The sequence below is a fragment of the Spinacia oleracea genome, chromosome 4, assembly GCF_020520425.1.
Source record: "Spinacia oleracea cultivar Varoflay chromosome 4, BTI_SOV_V1, whole genome shotgun sequence".
In the NCBI taxonomy this organism is placed as follows: domain Eukaryota; kingdom Viridiplantae; phylum Streptophyta; class Magnoliopsida; order Caryophyllales; family Amaranthaceae; genus Spinacia; species Spinacia oleracea.
Window position 1 is genome coordinate 94,809,722 of NC_079490.1, and position 19,154 is coordinate 94,828,875.

The 19,154-nt window shown below is 36.8% G+C and overlaps 1 protein-coding gene across 3 annotated transcripts; it reads left to right on the forward strand.

Moving 5' to 3' along the window:
* The first annotated feature begins 162 nt into the window (after positions 1 to 162).
* LOC110793508 (transcription initiation factor TFIID subunit 12) lies at positions 163 to 16,549 on the forward strand. Of its 3 annotated transcripts, XM_021998392.2 has the most exons (8): positions 163 to 806; positions 1,291 to 1,452; positions 9,284 to 9,925; positions 10,010 to 10,084; positions 14,938 to 15,016; positions 15,134 to 15,198; positions 15,798 to 15,833; positions 15,932 to 16,549. In XM_021998392.2, the coding sequence occupies exons 1-8, from the start codon at positions 222 to 224 to the stop codon at positions 16,037 to 16,039; spliced, it is 1,752 nt and encodes a 583-aa protein (XP_021854084.1). In that variant the 5' UTR covers positions 163 to 221; the 3' UTR covers positions 16,040 to 16,549. The 3 variants fall into 3 exon arrangements, 2 of the variants coding, with proteins under 2 accessions (XP_021854084.1, XP_021854085.1); XR_008932279.1 differs by lacking the exon at positions 14,938 to 15,016 and having other exon boundaries at positions 15,932 to 16,034; XM_021998393.2 differs by lacking the exons at positions 14,938 to 15,016; positions 15,932 to 16,549 and having other exon boundaries at positions 15,798 to 15,836.
* The last annotated feature ends 2,605 nt before the right edge of the window (positions 16,550 to 19,154 follow it).

Here is a 19,154-nt window from a genome sequence, read left to right on the forward strand (position 1 = left end):
TAGTTAAGCCCTCTAAAAGCCCAGCCCTTTTATTAAATTAAAGGGTTGAGCCCGTTATGGAACGGGCTGGATCCGGGCTTTTAATGGGCCTCCAGCCCGTTGAACAGGTCTAGTCACAACGATCAGTTTCACTCCGATTCATATAAATGGACTCCAATTCTCAACCTCCACAAATGACCTCATCCCAAACTAAAACCCCCTCTTTTGTCACTCTAATTTAAATGGAACCACCACCTCCGCCCGCTCCAACACCCTTACCCTCCGCACAACCACCTGCTATACAGTCAACTGACCAATCTCCCTCCCTTTCGCAACCCCAACAACCACCGCCTCAACCACCTCTACCATCACAACTATCACAACCACTTCCTTCTCCCTCTCTTCCACCACCACAACCTCAATCACAACCACAACCACAACTACCGCAACAACAACCCCCTCCTCCTAACCCTAATCTGAACCCCACAAATACACCCCAACCTTACCCCCAACAACAGCAACAACAACAACATCAACAATCAAATAACAGGGTAGCACCCTTTAATAACAGACCACCGTGGTCTCAATTTTCTTCTCAATTTCAGTCATCTGCTTCTCCGTCTACTTCTTCTTCTGCCGGCCCTCTGCCGCCTCTGAGGGGTGGCATTGCAATCGGAGTTCCTGCCCACCACCCTCCTTCATCCGGTCCTTCTCAACCGTCCGCCTCATTTTCCTCTACTTTTGGTGTTCAGTATGGTGGGGCTCTTCCCCGTCAGTCTGTCAGTCTGCCAGATCCTTCTGTTGTCTCCTCTTCCTCCCCGTCGCCAGTAATCTTCCCATTCCACTTTATTTTCCCTGTTTTCTAGTTGATTTATTGATGTTTGTGTTTTTTTACTGTTCTTGTTTTGGGATTTCATGAATTGGGTTAGTTTGATTTGGATGAGTTGATGTGAAATTCGGGTTTCCGTTTGATGGGACAACACCGAACTCAGATTTCCAGTTAATTGGTCGATGCTGGATTTTCGTGGGGTTTAAATTGGATGGTGCTTTAGGGTTTTGGGTTGAATTTGATATTGGTTTTTGAAATATCAGTTTATTTATTGATGGCTGTAGTTTGGAATTGATTATCCCGGGATGAATCATGGTAGCTTTTAAAACTATTTATGTGAATAGTTATAATGCTAGAAATAGAGGTCGATTAATATTTGATCATGCTGCTTTTTGGTTAAATCCTGGCCGAAATTTGTTCATACTATGTTTTAAAATCACCATATTCTCAGTCAGTCAGTTGTGTGTTGAAATGCTTTGCAGGCAAGGTCTATAACGCATGGATTGCCAAGCATGGGGATGACATGCTCTCAAATACGGCCTGGCGGGGTTCCGCCTTCTGCGCTTCATCAACAAAGACCAATTCAGGCAGCATCAGGAATTAGACCTCAGACAACTTCCAACAATTTGGCTTCTGTGCCCCAGGTTAATGTTTGGCTTCTTTAGGTCCTCATCATTGTGTTAGAAAATTGTTTTGTCACTGCGGCTTTAAGTGGCTATTAGATCACAATGTGTAGCGTTCCAATTAGCGAATAGTAGTCAGATTTGTTATTTGTTAGGTATCTATGCCAACTTAATAGTGAGAGTGGTTAGCTATTGAGCTATCTCACGGAGAGGAAATTCATCTTTCTTTGGAAATATATTCACACAATCTCTCATTCTCTGTATAAGAATTTAACGGGATTTCACCAAAATACGGAGTATGTTATTTTAATAGTTTGTCATCTCAATTGTCTGTTTGTCGTTTAAGTTAAGTAGAGATAAGAATTTCATCAGGCCAACAACAATAATAACAACAACAACAAAAGAATTTAACGGGATTTCACCAAAATACGGAGTATGTTATTTTAATAGTTTGTCATCTCAATTGTCTGTCTGTCGTTTAAGTTAAGTAGAGATAAGAATTGATCACGCCAACAACAACAATAATAACAACAACAACAAAAAAGATCAGATATGAAGCGGGCAGGGACATAGTATATTGGCACAACCGATTTTTCCCCCATCTAACCTAGTACACTTTGGGAAATCTAAATATAACTACTATTGTTCTAGAAGAGTATAGACCAGACCAGCGTTACCTGGTTCGCGGGTAACCCCTGCGAATCTCGCCCGTACCAATTTGCTCCCGTACCAATTCGCGGCGATGTAGCTTCCCTACTCTATACTGTTCTAGAACAATAGTAGTTATATTTAGATGGTTGAATACTTGAATTCAACCGTGAAAACACTAGATCTAGAGTTTTCGGCTGAATTGAACCTCTAAATCCAATGAGCGGACGGTGGCAAGGTTGTTTTTGATGGAAGGAAGAGGAGGCTGGTGGTGAGAGAAAGAAGAGGGACGCATGTGGTGTACAAGGAAGAGAGATGGATGATGGACTTGGTGAAGGAGGCTATGAGAGAAGGAAGAAGAAAAAGGGTTGATGTTGAACATTCTTTTTGTCAATTCCAATTACCAAACAACATATGAATATATGACAAGAAAGATAATTTTTTTCCATTCCCTTCATATCCTTTTTTTATTTCATTCGCTTTCCCGTGCGAACCAAAGGCCGTTAAATGTTGATTATGTTTCAAAAGAAACTCAACATTGTTTAAATTTTGTATGTTTACCAAGTTCATCATGGTGCTTCATGATTAGGGATGGAAATGGTGGGATTTGGATCGGGTGAAGCATCACCCACACCCATCACCCGCATCCATCCGCTCCACCCGGTCCATCCGTCACCCGCTTTACTCATCACCCGCATTCCGTCCATCCATCACCCGCGGGTGAACCGGGTGGATCGGGTGATATTCGGGTGAAAATGGTAAACCATTAAAAAATCAACACCTAATAATATGCATAATAATTAACCAAAAGAAAAAAAATTATATACCTACATTTATCTCCGAAACATATAATTATTTCTTATTACGCATAACTTATAACTAAAAAAAAATAAAACAAGCACTAACTTTAATAAGTAATGGATTTATCAACACGTTTAATGTTTAAATATAAATATATATAATATATTTAAAATAAACGGGTGACGGATCGGGTGGTAAACGGGTGATGGACCAGGTGATGGATAAAAAACATCACTCGCATCCGACCCGCATCCATCACCCGCTTCACCCATCACCCGCTTTTCATCCATTTAATTCGGGTTTTCATCCGTTTAGTTATAGCGGGTGACCGGGTTCATGGATCATCCACTGGATATTTCCATCCCTATTCATGATCGACATATCGAGGCATTTGTGGTCTTCATAAGTGAAATTATTACAAATCGTGGTTAATCATAAGTGTTTTGTTAATGGTCTATCCTTTCTGTTGGTATGAGGAAGGCAAGGCAGAATGTGTATGATAATGTCTTCTAGAACTTTCTGTTTCTCTCATAAGAAGATGAGAATGTAGGGTCCTTATCTTAAATATTTATGTGCTGGTGTTCTTTTGGCTTTGTATCTAGGTTTCCACTGTGGGGCTCCTCATTCTTTGACCTTTGTTGTGCATGTTACATGGCGATCTTTTTTTGTGAATTAATTCTTTAGAATAGAGGCGACAATAAGGTGAGGGTTATGTTTCTACTACCAGAAGGGAGACTGTTGACTTTATTGAAGAGTGATGCCAAGTCTTTCACATGAATTTTATGTTTTTGTCGCCCATGATAGTAAGGTGGGATTGCATTTCTTCCGAGAATGTTGACCTTGTTGAAAATCATTGCCCGGTCTTCACATGAATTTACATCTTTGTTATCCATTCTAGCAAGTTTAGCTTATTTGTAGGAGATCAAAGTAAATTTTCTTTGTATAATGTCGGTGATTATAAGGTTCCTCACTTAATAAACTAGGATTATGGCTTTCCATCTTAAACTAGCCGGGTTGTTTTAGCGTGAAATTCCTTTCTATTATGAAGGAAGATTTCAAGACAAATATCTTGTTTGGTATTCCCTAAGGAGCAGACTGCCCTAGGAAAAAAACCATATGTACGACACAATATGCAAGGGGTTAACTATATGTAGGGGTGGCGCGCCACCCGAGATTGGTGTTAACTATCCAACGTTTCATGGTAAGGGTAAGGGTAGTAGGATGCGTTTTGGGACTTGGAACATTGACTCTTTGACAGGGAGATCAGTTTCCTTCCGTCCTAAAATTAGTCCTATTTTCCAAATCGGGCGTCCTAAAATTATAGTCCTATTTCTAATTTTGGTTATTAGGTCTCCACTTTCTCATGTACAATATCATGATGTTTGCATATGATATTGTGTTGATTGATGAAACCAAAGGAGTGGAAAGTAAGTTGGAGTTATGGAGACAAACTTTGGAATCTCGGTGTTTTAGAAGGAGTAGAAACAAGACGAAATATATGAAGTGTAAGTTTAGTGGAGTCCAAGACAGAGAGACGAGGGCGATTACCTTAGATGAGAAAATTGTCCAAGGTTTTGAAATGTTCCGTTATTTAGTATCTATTATCCAAAAGGATGGGGAATTGGATGGCGATGTGGCTCATAGAATCAGAGCAGGTTGGTTAAAGTGGAAAAGTGCCACGGGGTTCTGATGCGATCCAAGCATTCCCTAAAGATTGAAGGGAAAATTCTACCGCATGGCAATTCGACCGGCGTTGTTATACGGCACGAAATGTTGGGCAGTGAAACATTGTCACGTGCATAAGATGAATATGGCGGAAATGCGCATGTTACGTTGGATGTCTGGGCATACAAGAAAGGATCGTTTGAGGAATGAGATTATTAGGAAGAAAGTAGGGGTTGCATCGATTGAGTTTAAGATGATGGAAAATCGTTTAAGATGGTTTGGGCATGTAAGCAGAAGATCAAATGATGTCCCGTTAGGAGGCTAGAAGGGTGACAAAGTGATAGAATTGCAAGGGGGAGGGGAAGACCTAAGAAAACTTGGAGGAGGTTGATTGAGCACGATATGAGCCAACATGGCGGGTTGGGTGGCTCGTGAGTGGGTTTGGTGGGTCGTGGGTCGGGGATAATTGACACACGACCCGCCTCAGTTAAACTAGGGTGGGTCGAGTCGTGGGCTGTGTCGGAAAAAATGGACACAGGACATGATGGGTCGTGGGTCGAGGTGGGTTGTGCGGGTCGGGTGGGTCTGATGAGTTTGGTGGGTTACGACAGATGTGTTTCCGGTGGGTCAGGTGGGTTTGGTGGGTTTACATGAGTTTTAGCGATAAAAAAGTTATAAAATTTGTATGAACTTAAATTAATTAATTTTTATGCTATTCACTTACTCACATAAATGTGGTTAATATATTTACACAATAAAATTAGAATTTATTAGCATTTTAAACATACAAAATTGTTTAAATTAGGATGAGTTTCGTGGGTTGGGTTCGTGTGTTCGGTGGGTAGGGTTCGTGTGTTGGGTTGGGTGAGTCGGGTGTGCCGTGGCGGGTTGTATCGGGTTCGATGGGGTGGGTCGAAATGGGTTGTGTTGAAAAAATGCGACCTACAACACATAAAAAAAATATCCGGGTTGGGTTGGGTTGGGTTGGGTTGTGTCATGGGTCATAAGTGTGTCCGACCCATGTGACCCACTATGGGTTGTGTCAGGGTGTGCTGGGTCAAACCCGATCCACTGGCCATCTCTACTTGGGATTGAGGAGAATGTGGCGTTGGATAGGACAGATTGGAGGGAGAGAATATACATTGATGACTTCATTCGACTTATACATTTTCCATTTTGACTCTCTTACTTTTACTTTTTTATTTTTTATTTTTTTAAATGCTATTTTGAAATGCGCTTATTTTACTTATATTTAGTTTAAACTTTATTTATTTTTATTATCCCTTATAAATTTTTTTATGTAATGTATTCATATATATATATATATATGTATGTATAATACTTTTTTTATTATATATGTATATATATATATTTTTAAATGCTATTTTGAAATGTGCTTATTTTACTTGTATTTATTTTTAATTTTATTTATTTTATTATCCCTTATAAAATTATTTATGTAATATATATGTATATATATATATATGTATATATGTATGTATATATATATATATTATATGTATATATATATATATATTTTTTTCCCCTCTTATCTTACTTTCATTAATTTCACTTTCTTCCTCTTCCTTGTTTATTCTTTTAACTCCCCCCTCCTGATCTCTTATGACGATTCATGTTAGCTGACCCCAAATCATTTTGGGACTAAGGTTTTGTTGTTGTTGTTGTTGATGTTGATGTAAGACACAATGTTCAAAGTTGGTTGGAGCAAAACCCTTTTATGTTATTATTCAGATAAGGAAGTAGATAAGGAAGTGGATGCAATGAAATCCAAAGACCAAAACTCTTTGGTTGAACATAAATATTATAATTTTGAAAGTTCCATAACTTGCTTGAAGGAGGATTTAATTTAAATTTTTAGCCAATTATCTGTTCAGATCATTTTTGGTGATCGAAACCCCCCCACCCCAACCCACCCCAACCACACACACAAAGAAACCCTCCTCTTCTTTTTTTGCATTCTCTGAATCATTATGTTGTTGGTTTTTGTCCCTAGCTGCTCTCTCTGTGGCATTTGAGTTTGTCTTTCATGTACTTTTGTTTTTTGGAGCCTGGTTAGGGCATGTGTGTTGGTGGCTTGGAAAAGCAGATCAAGGAGAAGTGCAATCTTGAAATGGGAAGGAGATTCACTTAGAAATTTGTAAGTGTGTTGTGTACATGGAAGGAGAGGAATAGACTGATTTAGGGAAACATAATCTTGAATTTTGGAGATTTTAATGCTGAAGTGAGCTGAAATACATGCCATCTAGGCATCTACCAATGCCTAGTTAAATAAGAAGTCAAACAATTAAATAAGAAGTCGAACAATGTGGGTTCCTTTTTAGCAAGTGTCTTTGAAACTATGGAGTCGAAATATTATGTAATGCGGATGTGGCACACTTTGTTACTCCGACATACACTCAGGTGGAAGGAGGGTGTCGGTGTCGACACGACCTGGCTCGCGACACGACACTTGACACCGGTGTTGACACACGTGTCGGGGGAGGTGTCGACACCGGTGTTGGAAAAGAATCCAAAATTAGGTGTCGAAATACAAATTCGAAACCCTAGCTCTAGCAATTGAAGGTGCGGGAATGCGAGAGAAGAAAAAATATGTTGGGGCTTTTGTTGCAGAAGAAAAAACGAGATGAAAACACTTATCAATTCTTGTTTTCATCGATGAATGCTTCAATGCAATTGACTTGTTATTTAATTAGATGTTAGTTGATAGTGGGGTATTTTTAATATAGATAGAGGATATGTTTGTTCATTTCCCAATGGAACCATAGATTCATTTGTTCTTTTGGTTGTGGGATGCAATGCACTAAATCAAAATGGCTCTTAGAACCTATTCGCTTCCTTTCTATGAAGTAGAAGATTGTCGTCCCGTTATTGCTTTTGGGTCAATTGGAAACAACCTCTCTGTAACTGCAGGGTAAGGGGTTATAAGTTTCAGGTTTGAGTACTCAACTTGTTTGGTATCTGGTCATCTGGCGATTTATTGGTTTGTAGACCTTGGGTATTGGTTTGTAGACCTTGGGTATAGAAACTTCTATACAGGCCGGGGTTTAAAGGAAGGAATGAGAGTTTGTGTCTAGCTTCATCATGATAAGTATTAGGTGCCTAATATTACCATTTAAAGGAATCGCAATTTAGAAGATTGCAGAGCCTATATCTGCTTAGCTGCCCCCAACTCCTCATCTATATTGCTCATGTACTCTTTGCATTATCATCATGTAAATTTTCTTTCTTACACTCATTGTAGCTGTCTGTACCAGTGTTACCTGGTTCGCCCCTAACCCCCGCGAACCGCGAACCGGTTCGCCTGTACCGATTCGCGGTTCGCCGGCGATCCAAATCGCAATGTTTCACGAACCGAACAAAAACCCTAGTTTTAACGATTGAATGTCCTGGAAGGCGAAAGAAGATAGAATATGTTGGGGCTTTTGTTTGAGAAGGACTTACGTGTTGATTCCGAGCCTTAATTTATGTTTTTGTTGTTATTTCTTCTTGCTGAAAATAAACGTCATGGAAGCTCGATGGTGAAAGAACGGAACTGCTGAAGAATGATGATGATGTTTGTTTATTTATTTATTTTTATCATTTTTTACTTAATTTGTACTTTTTGTTTTATTATTGTGCTTTTTGTTTGTACATGAGCCACTATCTTATTAAATGTGGCCCCATTGTACTTTTTGTTTATTTTTTGCATTGACTTTGCTAACAAACAAATGGGTAAGCAGGCAAGCAACTACAGAGTACTTCGTATATACTAATAGTCTAATACGGAGTAGTATTCTTATCATTATTTTTGCTTATTTCTTATCAACTTTAATACTATTATTATCAACTTTAATACCATTATTATTTCTTTTATCGCATATTACACTTCGTACTTTAAAATTATTATTTCTTTTATCACATATTACCCCTCTCGCGAACCGAAAATCAGCTACCCGCGAACCCGAACCCGTACCGAAGCGAACCACGAACCAGGTAACCCTGGTCTGTACAATCTGTTAATTATTCAGTATCTTTGTAGTCAGCTTCTGTCTGACTTGTTCTGGCATTTATATGATATAATAATTTGTTAACAATTATTAGCAGAAAATTTTACCTGACAGAGGCATCACTTAGAAATTTAGAATGGTCTCTTAATTGTGGGAATTACATAAAACTAACATTGACTTCTAATTTGTTTTCCAGTCGGCATCATGGCTTCTGTCAATCGATGTGAATGCATCCCCTTTTTCCACGGCCCCTCCAATCTAGGAAGACAACTATTTCGGATGGGTATGAATAATTGTGGGAATTACATAGAGACAAGGAAAAATGAATATAAATGCTGAAAGCATAGGATGGGTATGAATAATTAAGGGTTTGGCTGATGGAAACTGCTTCGGGGAGTTTTATGTAAATTTTGCAGTTAAGTCAAATTGAAGACCCCGCCTGTTCTCGACTAACAACCAATTCATTTATCTATCCCTTTTTGTTTTGGTCCTTGGGATCACCGTGCTTGCTCTTCTTCTAGCTTCCCTTGTTCTGATTGTTGATTTTTAATCATTTCTTGGTTGTATTAGTCACTGTTATAATTGGCTGTTGGCATGTGGTAACCAAAAGGTTTTTTTCCCAGAATATTTTATACGGAGTATCATTTATCTATTATAAACTCTTTGTACTCTACTCTTTGTGTGTAAACTATGTAATGACATGATATGTTCCATCTTTTCTAAATTTGTAGAATTTTCAAGGACATGGCGTGCTGAGGGCCTCCTCTGTAACTCCTCCAAGTACGTCAATGTCTAGTATATCACAAAGCCAGCAGTCTCCACATCAGCCATGGTTATCTGCCCCACAGGGGCGCCCCCCTTTGCCATCTCAGTCTTTTAGACCCCAGGTGAATGCCCAACCATTGCAGCAGAGATCTCATATCCCTCAGCAATCACCTCAGCTTGTCCAAGCAACTTCCCAACCACAGCAATTGCTGTCTTCTCCGCAACAACATCAATTATTGCCGTCTCAACAACATCAATTATTGCCGTCTCAACAACATCAATTATTGCCGTCTCAACAACAGCAACAGCAGTTTTTGCCTTCACAACAACAGCAATTCTTGCCGTCGCAACAACCACAACATTTCTTAGCATCAAATCAGTTACAAGAGAATAATGGACAGCAGCTCCCGTCATCTAGAGTTTCACAACTTTTAGCTAATCAACAACAAATTATGAGGGTGCAGGCAAACCAGAAGCCTCCCTCGACTGCAATTGGCCAAGCAAGCATTGTCCATTCTGGCCCAATTGAGATTACAAATGCTATAGAAATTTGTGAACCTTGTACCACAATCCTCAGCAAGAGAAGCATCCAGGAGCTTGTCAATCAGGTGAATATTTTTAGCAATTTTTATTTTCTTCTATTTTGTCCTTGCATTTATCTAAAAAATTCTTTGTACTCGCTTTATCAACAGATTGATCCATCTGAGAAATTAGATCCTGATGTTGAAGATGTTCTGGTCGACATTGCTGAAGATTTTATTGACTCGGTGAGTTTGAACCTCTAGTATCTTTTTCTGATTACCATGGAATATCTTCACATATAATATGTCTATTTTTTAGTTAAGTTGTGGTAAGATTAGTGGTGAGCGGGACTGGGTCCCGGAACCGTTTAGTACCAGCTCCTCATATTCAGGAACCGGTCCTGGAACCAGTGGGAACCGGTTCCAAAGTGGGTACCCGGTCTGATCCTAAACTATAGAAAAAGAAATAATAAAAATAAATGCGGTAAGCCTCAATATTTATGGCTGGATCATAAGAAATCATACAAACAATATAACTTTCGCAGAAAAATAAGTGTCTTGGTAGTTTAGCAACAACGCTGCCAAAACTCAACGAATCAATTTCATTTTCAATACCAAATTCTCACCAAAATCCAATTTTACACATCTCCTTTCTCTCTCATCCCCATTTTATCATTCACATTAATTTACAAAATGATTAGAAACCAACAAGACACATATATCTTGAGAAATTAATGCGATTGGTACCCAGATTGAATGCCAGAATTTAGGGCCTTGAGGGTGGCTGCGTGAAGTGAATACTTTTGGGGTTACTGAGTATTTTTTTTAGTGGGTTAGAAAAGTTAAAATATCTGAGAATGGGGCAAATAAATGGGCTGGGCTAGTTTAAGTATTACCGTATTTTGTTGAAAGTTTTCGTACTTGCTATTTTGCTAATCAAATTGGAACAACATATCCAAATTTAGATCTGATACCGTTAGATACCCAGATCCAGACTGGTACTACCGGGTATCCAGTGGGTACCGGGTCCGAAATCTCAAGAACTGGAACCGGCCAATTCCTTACCCGGTCTGGTACTGGGTACCCGAACTTTTTGCTCAACCCCAGGGAAGATGTTGCCAATTTTTTTCTTGAATATAGGTGCAAACAAGGTATATATGACTAATTGATAATGGTAGAAAATGCAATGAGCTAGTCTGGCTTTTAATTGTGTGTGGGTTGGTTGTGTCTGGCCATGCACTCCCCAAACTGTTTTTTAGTTTTGCTACTACGTACTGACTGAAGTAGATCCTTAACTGACTGGATGCTGTGCATTTCTCAAGCTATGTCCTTAACCGAAGAAGATGCTTTTGTTATTTACTACGTAAAATACAAGTGGTTACAAATTGATGAGAAATGCTAGAAATATGGTAAATGTTGGAGTATAAATGTTACATTGTGGGTTAACATAGAATAGATAAATATGAAACCATAAATTGATAGATAAAGTAAGATTGATATTCACTACTATACTTGCTTGAGAATCCCCTCAAAAACCTGAATTTCATTTCTCAAACCAAAAAACAAACTACCAATGTGTTGGCGTTACAAATTATGTTTGAGACCACAAAACCATAATACATCAGCCTTCTTCCATTTATCAGTAATCAAAACTCCAATCCTCCCATTCACTTCATGCTTTACCTTTTCCTGGTTTTATCTCTTTTAATTTCTGTTCCAACAAGAGATTCATGCTATGGTGCTAAAATGCAATTGGCTTATCATCATTACAATGTCGGGAAAAAAACAGAACTATCTGCCAGGTACGGTGAGATAAGGGCAATAGATAATTAATATAGATGCTTCACAAAAGGGAATAAGAGATCTTTGTATAAGAGTTTTCAGTAGACTTCGACCCTCCATTGTTCTACCTTCTTCAACTGCCTCTTGTATTCAATCCAAGTCTACTCTACATTGTTCTACCTTCTTCAACCGCCTCTTATATTCAATCCAGAAGAGAGAAAAGTAACACAAAACCATTCTGTTAACAGTTTAAAACAAGATGGATTCTGTAACAGATTCAAAAAGTTATAACCATTTTCTTCCAGCTTACCTTCTGGTGCAGCCAATGAAACCATGACGTCGTCAATTCCCTTTTCCATTCCCCGAGACCACACATATGTATACATAAGTGTTATAGCTCAACGGCATATTGCGCCTTTCGAATTGGCCTTTCAATGTACATCTTCTCCCTTTCTCGTAGGTTTGCTCCCTACGGCAAAATCCACTCTTTCGTTGTCTGAAACCTTATCCTTCATCTTCTCAAGTTCCTGTCAATATTTGACCAACAATATCTTAAGGATATATCTATAGCCACTACATATATAGTCACATCTTACATCATGCAGCCTAGTTTACCCCGATACTTCCGGGAATGAGGTACAACCTAGTTTCAGATTATTGAAAAATGTACACAACAATTCAACCTCTCCAAACAATTACGTAAAGGTCACAACACATTTACATTCATAGGTAACTCATAGGTAAAGAAAGTCAGATAGGAAGTTTAGATGGAGTTTGAAGAACTAATGCACATCATTCAAATTCGGGGTATTTGATTTAATCTGTACTACAAGTATAAGTTAATGAACTGCATAAAACTATGACATGAACAACTCACTGGTAGTCTCGTGTGAAACATGAGTTAAGAGGACATCAATTTCCTTTTTGTTATCGTCACTGAAACCTAAGGTGCCGAACTGATGGAAAGCACCAACAACGAGAAAGGAAGCACGAGTGTATAAGTTTTCCCAGTACAAGATGTAGCAGCTTGGCTAATAATCCCATCAAAAAATGCATTAGTCACAATACCAGACATGGATGACTCGCTAATGCAGGAAATGGCAACTCAAGACAGGTCCTAACAACTGCCCATTTCAGTCACAAGTACTTAAATACCAAATTTGCCTTAAACATGAATGAAACAAGGACTTATTGCATTTTTTTGAAAGGAACAAACTAATAGGGTCATAACTAACAAAGTACTGCCGGAATGTTGCATTTAAAGCTCCATAGTTTTTCTAAATCACTTGGTTAAAATACTCAACAGTTTACAAAGGCCTAATAATGTTATTCATGAGGCAGTTATGCAAAGGAGAAAACCATAGTCTCTCGTGACTCATAGAACATCCTATATTCCCCTTCCCCCTTCCCCCTTCCCAAGCAAAAGTTGGGATTTTACTCAACAAGCTAGCTCTAACTACAGAGGGAAACATCATACTCCGAACTTTGTAAGCTCAAACTTACATCTACAACCCTTACAATATTACTAAAACAACGTAGATGGTCACCCATACGTCTTTAGGACGCGCAATATTGATAACAACCACAATGTTTGATAGCATTAACTAAGCTACAACACTTTTCAAATAAATGAATTCCATGTTCAACAAGGAAAGCGCAAATGAGCATTCAATATTTCAATTTTCTTCAATCTCTCTCCAAACTCATAACACAGAAGAGAGGGGGCAAATTCATGTCCAATAACTTAAATGCCGACGAGAAGCAATAAAGAAAGCCTCAACGAAAGCAGGCAAAACTACTCTTATCAAAGTCCTATAAACCAGAAAAGCTAACGCCTTCGACAAAACCAAACATCAAACATTTAGTGTGTATCCAAAATAATCGAAAATAACTAAGATCATATTACACATTTAAAAGCTATAATTCAAACCATCACACAACCAACACAAGCAAGCAATGAAGCAAATAAGCTAACCAACTTCTCAACATCAAACCCATATATTGGTAATTCATAAATGGAAAATTATATAAGCACCCCATCACACCCATTTTTATATTTATGCGATTTTCATACCCAAAACCAAAACCCATGTTCGCGACAACACAGTCAGTACATCATAAAATTTCAGGTGCGCATTTAAACAAACACCTTACCTGCATTCATCAATACGCATATTCCGCATAAATCAAAAGGAAACAACTCCAATTCATAAAATTTATCAAACCTTGTTGATGAATAGTCCGTATTATTCCACAATCCGTTCCACATGTTCAGAGATGATGTTCTTCTTTTTCTCCCGTGTTTTTGCAACTTTCTTCTATAATTAAACACACCCATGCCAGAATTAATCAAGCAAATCATAAAAACCCAATTAAATTTGAAAAAAACCAATAAAATTAAGAGACGTAATTGGTGGGGTTACTTTGCGAGCTATTAAGTATTAACCCCTGTAAAACAATGTCAAATTAATATACATGAGATCTCAAATGCAGCTCGTAAAAAGGAAATGATCAAAAGGAGAAGCAAAAAAGAAGGGGGGGGGGGGAGATGAATGCTGGAGGAGAGAGAAAATACGAGCACTGCCAAATTGCCAGTCCGCCATACTTTTTCCTGGAGTGAAAGAAGGAAACTGAGGGTTAAACCTCATCATAAAACTAACAAATTCATACAACAAATACACCAAATCTAATTTCCAATTCAGTTAAATCAGTCCTGATTCAACAATTAAAAGCGGGAAACAAACCCTAATTTGAAGAAACCAGATAAAAGAAATCATACCAGGGAGAAAGAGGACGAATTGATATTAAGGAGATTCAGAAAGAGTGGAACAAGCCAACATTCGTCAGAGATGGGTCAAAGCATCCCTGCCATGGAAGATCAGTGACGAGCTATACTGAAAAAAAAGAAAGTAAAAAGGGAAAAAGGAAAGGGAAGCAGGGAAAGAAGAAAGGAGGCAGTTGTGCAGTGGTGAACACGTGGCAACATCAAAGGGGAGGGGGTAAAATGGTAGTTACACTGTCTATAAGCTAAAAAACAAAAAAAAATTGTGATGGAAAGTGAGGAGATTTTGGTAATTCCACTATTGTGGGAATAGTAATCACAACTCCTCACTTTTATAAGTGTTAGGATTTATTTCAAACTTTCTTGTTTTTCGAAGCTTTTCTTTGCCTTTGAAACCCTGGCAAGTGGCAGCAGCAGTATCTTCACTGGACCCTTTTTTACCAATCATATATGGAACATCTGTAGTATTGCTTAGTCCAATGTCCTGTGCTTCAAAGTAATAATATTTTCCTGCTCTTCTGCGTCTTTTGAGCAGATTACGACGTTTGGTTGTTCATTGGCGAAACATAGGAAGTCAAATACATTGGAAGCTAAGGACATACTGCTGCATCTAGGTAGTGATATGTGATAATAAATCTATGTTACATGTACTACCATGTCAAATATCTCAAGGCCTCAAAAGTAATGGTTTTTCTGTTTTCTAATTTGTGAACATGTGATTGTTAATGCAGAAAGAACTTGGAATATGACCCTTCCTGGGTTTACCGGAGATGAAATCAAGACCTATAAGAAACCGGTAAGCAACTACTCCCTCTGTATTTATTTAAGGGATACACTTGCCTTTTCCTCCGTATTTATTTAAGAGATACACTTGCCATTTTTAGTAACTTATCAACCCCACCATCTAATTAAATAATAATCTAATTTACCCTATGATCCACCATCCTATTAAACAAATAATTTCATAAACCCACCACACCTCCCACCCCCCAAAATGACGTGGTCCCCACTTGTTTAATTATTAGTATCAGATAATGTTCCAAAGAACAATGAGATATAACAAAAAATAATTAGGAAAATTTGACACGAGTGATCTCAATTTTTGCCCGATTTGATAAGTTGATTCCACCTTTTAATTATTCAAGGATGATCACAATCTTCTCAAAATAGTCTCAAGTGCAATTTTACCGGTTTGAAAATAGACCTAAGAAGACCCTACAAAGTCAAGAAAATTAACATTAGGGACTATTTGTTGACAAGGTTTTTATCTGACTTGGGAGGAATAATCAGAAGCTGAGATTAATTTGTGAAGATGGGTGAAACTTGGGGTTATCCATGCAAATTTTCCCTTTTCTTGGTGTCTACCATGTTTGCTGATCTATTTTGGTTTCACAGGTTGTTAATGATGTCCACAAAGAGCGCCTAGCACTGGTACCTGATGATTTTTCTTTGTAGATGCGACTTTATTGTTCTGTATTGTTTCCCTGCCATAACTCTTTGTTTTGACTCTTTATCTATCTTCCTGGCAGATAAAGAAATCTCATGCAGGAGCTGACCATAAAACCTCTGCTGGACCGGCTACCGGAAACGTTAAAGGGCATTTGGCTAAAGCAACTCCAAATGTCGTGGGATCTTGAGTCTCGTCTCTGTTTTCGTTAAGGTTGGAGACATCAACTCTTGAAGCTCGAAGAATTTGGCATGATATTTTGGTGATGCAACCAAACTCCAAGCTCCTAAAGGCCTAATGTTGGGAAAACAGATGCTGTATTTCTACATGGTTTGTAACTGTCTGATCTTCCAACTTCCACCGGATAGCGTCTGTGCCTTAGGGGGGGAGGGGGAATTGTAAAAGAAAAGATGAGATAAAGGAAGGCAAGGAAGAGTTATGTTGCATTCTAATTACCAAATTATTCAGAGTATAGAGGAGGGAGATATTTCAGGGAAATAGGAATGACATGATAACTCTTAGTTACAGCATTTTAAAATATTGGTGGCATACTGGCGTGTACTCTGTGAATGTAGGAAGATGCGGAGGGAGAGTGCAGAGGGAAGAGCACCAATTGTTTTTGCTCTTTGTATTGTGCTGTAGCTTCGTCTATTTATGTATATGGATTCGGAAAGTAATATGATCTACATTATTACTGATACTCATAACAAAAGGGAAAACATAGTATAGGTTCACTTGTGTCGATGAGTGCAGAATTCTTAAAAACAATTCTAGCTTTCTGCTACTAGTATACACCCTGATACACATTCATCTTTATGGGAAAAGTTCTAAAAAATCTAAAGGCAAAAAAACGTATAATGTACGTGTTTGGTAGTTAGCAGATCGGAATAGAGAATTGAGATGAATTCGCTCATTTCGAAAAAGTTGCTTGGATGAGCTTTTTGAGTTAGAGGATAGCAATCGATATCTAAAATATAATTTTACCCTCTGCCTAACCATTCACTCACACCTACTTCTCAAATTGAACTCTGCTATGACAACACCATAGTAGACCGAAGGCTAGTTTTCTTGTAATTGGTTTTTTTCTTTCCCATTATTTGTTCTGGTTTATTTTAATTCATACTCTTACTCCATCTGTATTTATTTAAGAGATATATTTGGTTCGGACACAGGTATTGAGAAGAAGAATTGAATGAAATAAAGTAATAAAACAAGTGGGGCTGGGAGGATATTTTAATAAGTAGAACAAGTGGTACTATGTCATTTTAGGGGGTGAGGGGTGGGATGTAGTTATGAATTTTTTTGTTTAATAGGGTAGTGGGACATAAGATATATTAGATAAATTATTTAATTAGATGATAAAGTTGATAAATTATTAAAAATGGAAAGTGTATCTCTTAAATAATTACGGCCGAAAAAGACATGTGTATCCCTTAAATAAATATAGAGGAAGTATTTATTTTTTCTTGGTTTCTTGGTTTCTTTTCTCTTTTGTTTTATTTTTATTTTTTCTGTATTTTTTCTCCATTTTTCTTGCTCATCCTTTGATATGTTTTAGTTTTCTCTCTTTTTTTTTTTTAGCTCTTCAGCCTCTTTTTATTTTTATTTTGTTTAATTTGCTCCTCTTTTTAATCTTCTTCTATTCTTTTCCTTGATTTAGTAATTTTTTTTCTCTCTTCTAAAAAAAACCTATTCTATATTTATTTTTTCAATTTTAGATCTGATTTAGTAGATACAAGTGAATGTTGTGTAATTTCTTGCACGAGGCATGTTGTTTGAGTAATAACGAGATAACAAAGGTCCGAAATGATATTACTCATAGTTTGATGATAGGTAAGGTCTACACATCAACATCGTATTTCTTAAGCATTTGGTTTATTTGTTTGAATAGACAATTTTATTACAATTTCTTTTATGTAGTTAGTTGTTTATAACATTATAAATAGAAAAAAAAAATGTTTTATACATTTTTGGTTTGCAATTGTCTTTTCTCACTAGCATTTCAACATAGTAATGGTGAATTAGATCAATTCATAAGTGAACTTCAATGCAAAATTAATCTACAAACTATAAAAATTGATCTCACAATTTTATTAATTAGATATTAGTAAAATATTAATATTGACTTATTTATTTGCACAAATATATTTACAAATTGTTTTTGCAAAATGGTGTTTAATTATTTTCATGATAGTATATACACACACAAGTATACTATATATACATGATAGATTAAATATATTACTATCATTTTAACAATTAGTAATTTAAAATTAAACAATAGAATACGTCATGTCCTTATTTGTAATTTGCATGCTCAAACAACTAACATGTAACAACTATTTACCAAACACTTTTATAAAAATTGATAATTCAATCATCTAGTCAAAACTGCTAATCCAAACAGGGCCAATATCTCTTACAAACGAAGGTCATGTTCTTTTGAGCTTTTTTTGGCTGAACTGAACTGAGCTGAATGGAACTGAATAAATAGTTCATAATAAATAATAAATAACGAATAACAAATAATAAATAGTAAACAATAAACAATAAACAATAATAAATAAATAATAAATAATAAAAATAATAAATAATAATAATAATTATAATAATAAATAATAATAATAATAATTATTATTATAATAATAATACAACAATAGTAGTAGTTATAATAATAATAATTATGATAATAATAATAATAATAGTAAATAAATATGTACATTACAATATAATTAATAGTAATACAATATTATAATATTCAAATAAGACCATTAAAGAATAAGATGAACACAATGTCGTTCTTTTAAGCTGAACTAAACTAAATGGAACTGAGCTGAACGGAACTGAACTGAATGGAACTGAATGGAGCTGAACTGAACTAAACTGAACTTAACGGAACTGAATGGAGTTGAACTGAACTGAATGGAACTGAAATTACGTCCAAAAGAACAGAGCCAAAGTAAGTTCTCGCCCAACCTCTTATTTTTTAATACTAGTGTCCTTTGGTGGCTTTCTCTATTGACATTGATTATTAAATGAAAATTATTAGGGGTGTAAAGAAATCTCAAGCAGTTAGTGAATTGATATTTCTACCCATATATATTTTTTTGCTATAGAAACGGTGGTTTCTCATGCAAATAGTCAACGTCTCTTCATGGTATTGGGATATCATAAATCCAAATGGCCATTGTAGTAGAATATAAATGTGGGTTTGCTGGAATGATTATAATATTGATGTTCAAATTGTATCTCTTCATCATCAAATTGCCCATTTATTGATCAGTGATAAATGCTCACAGTCTAAA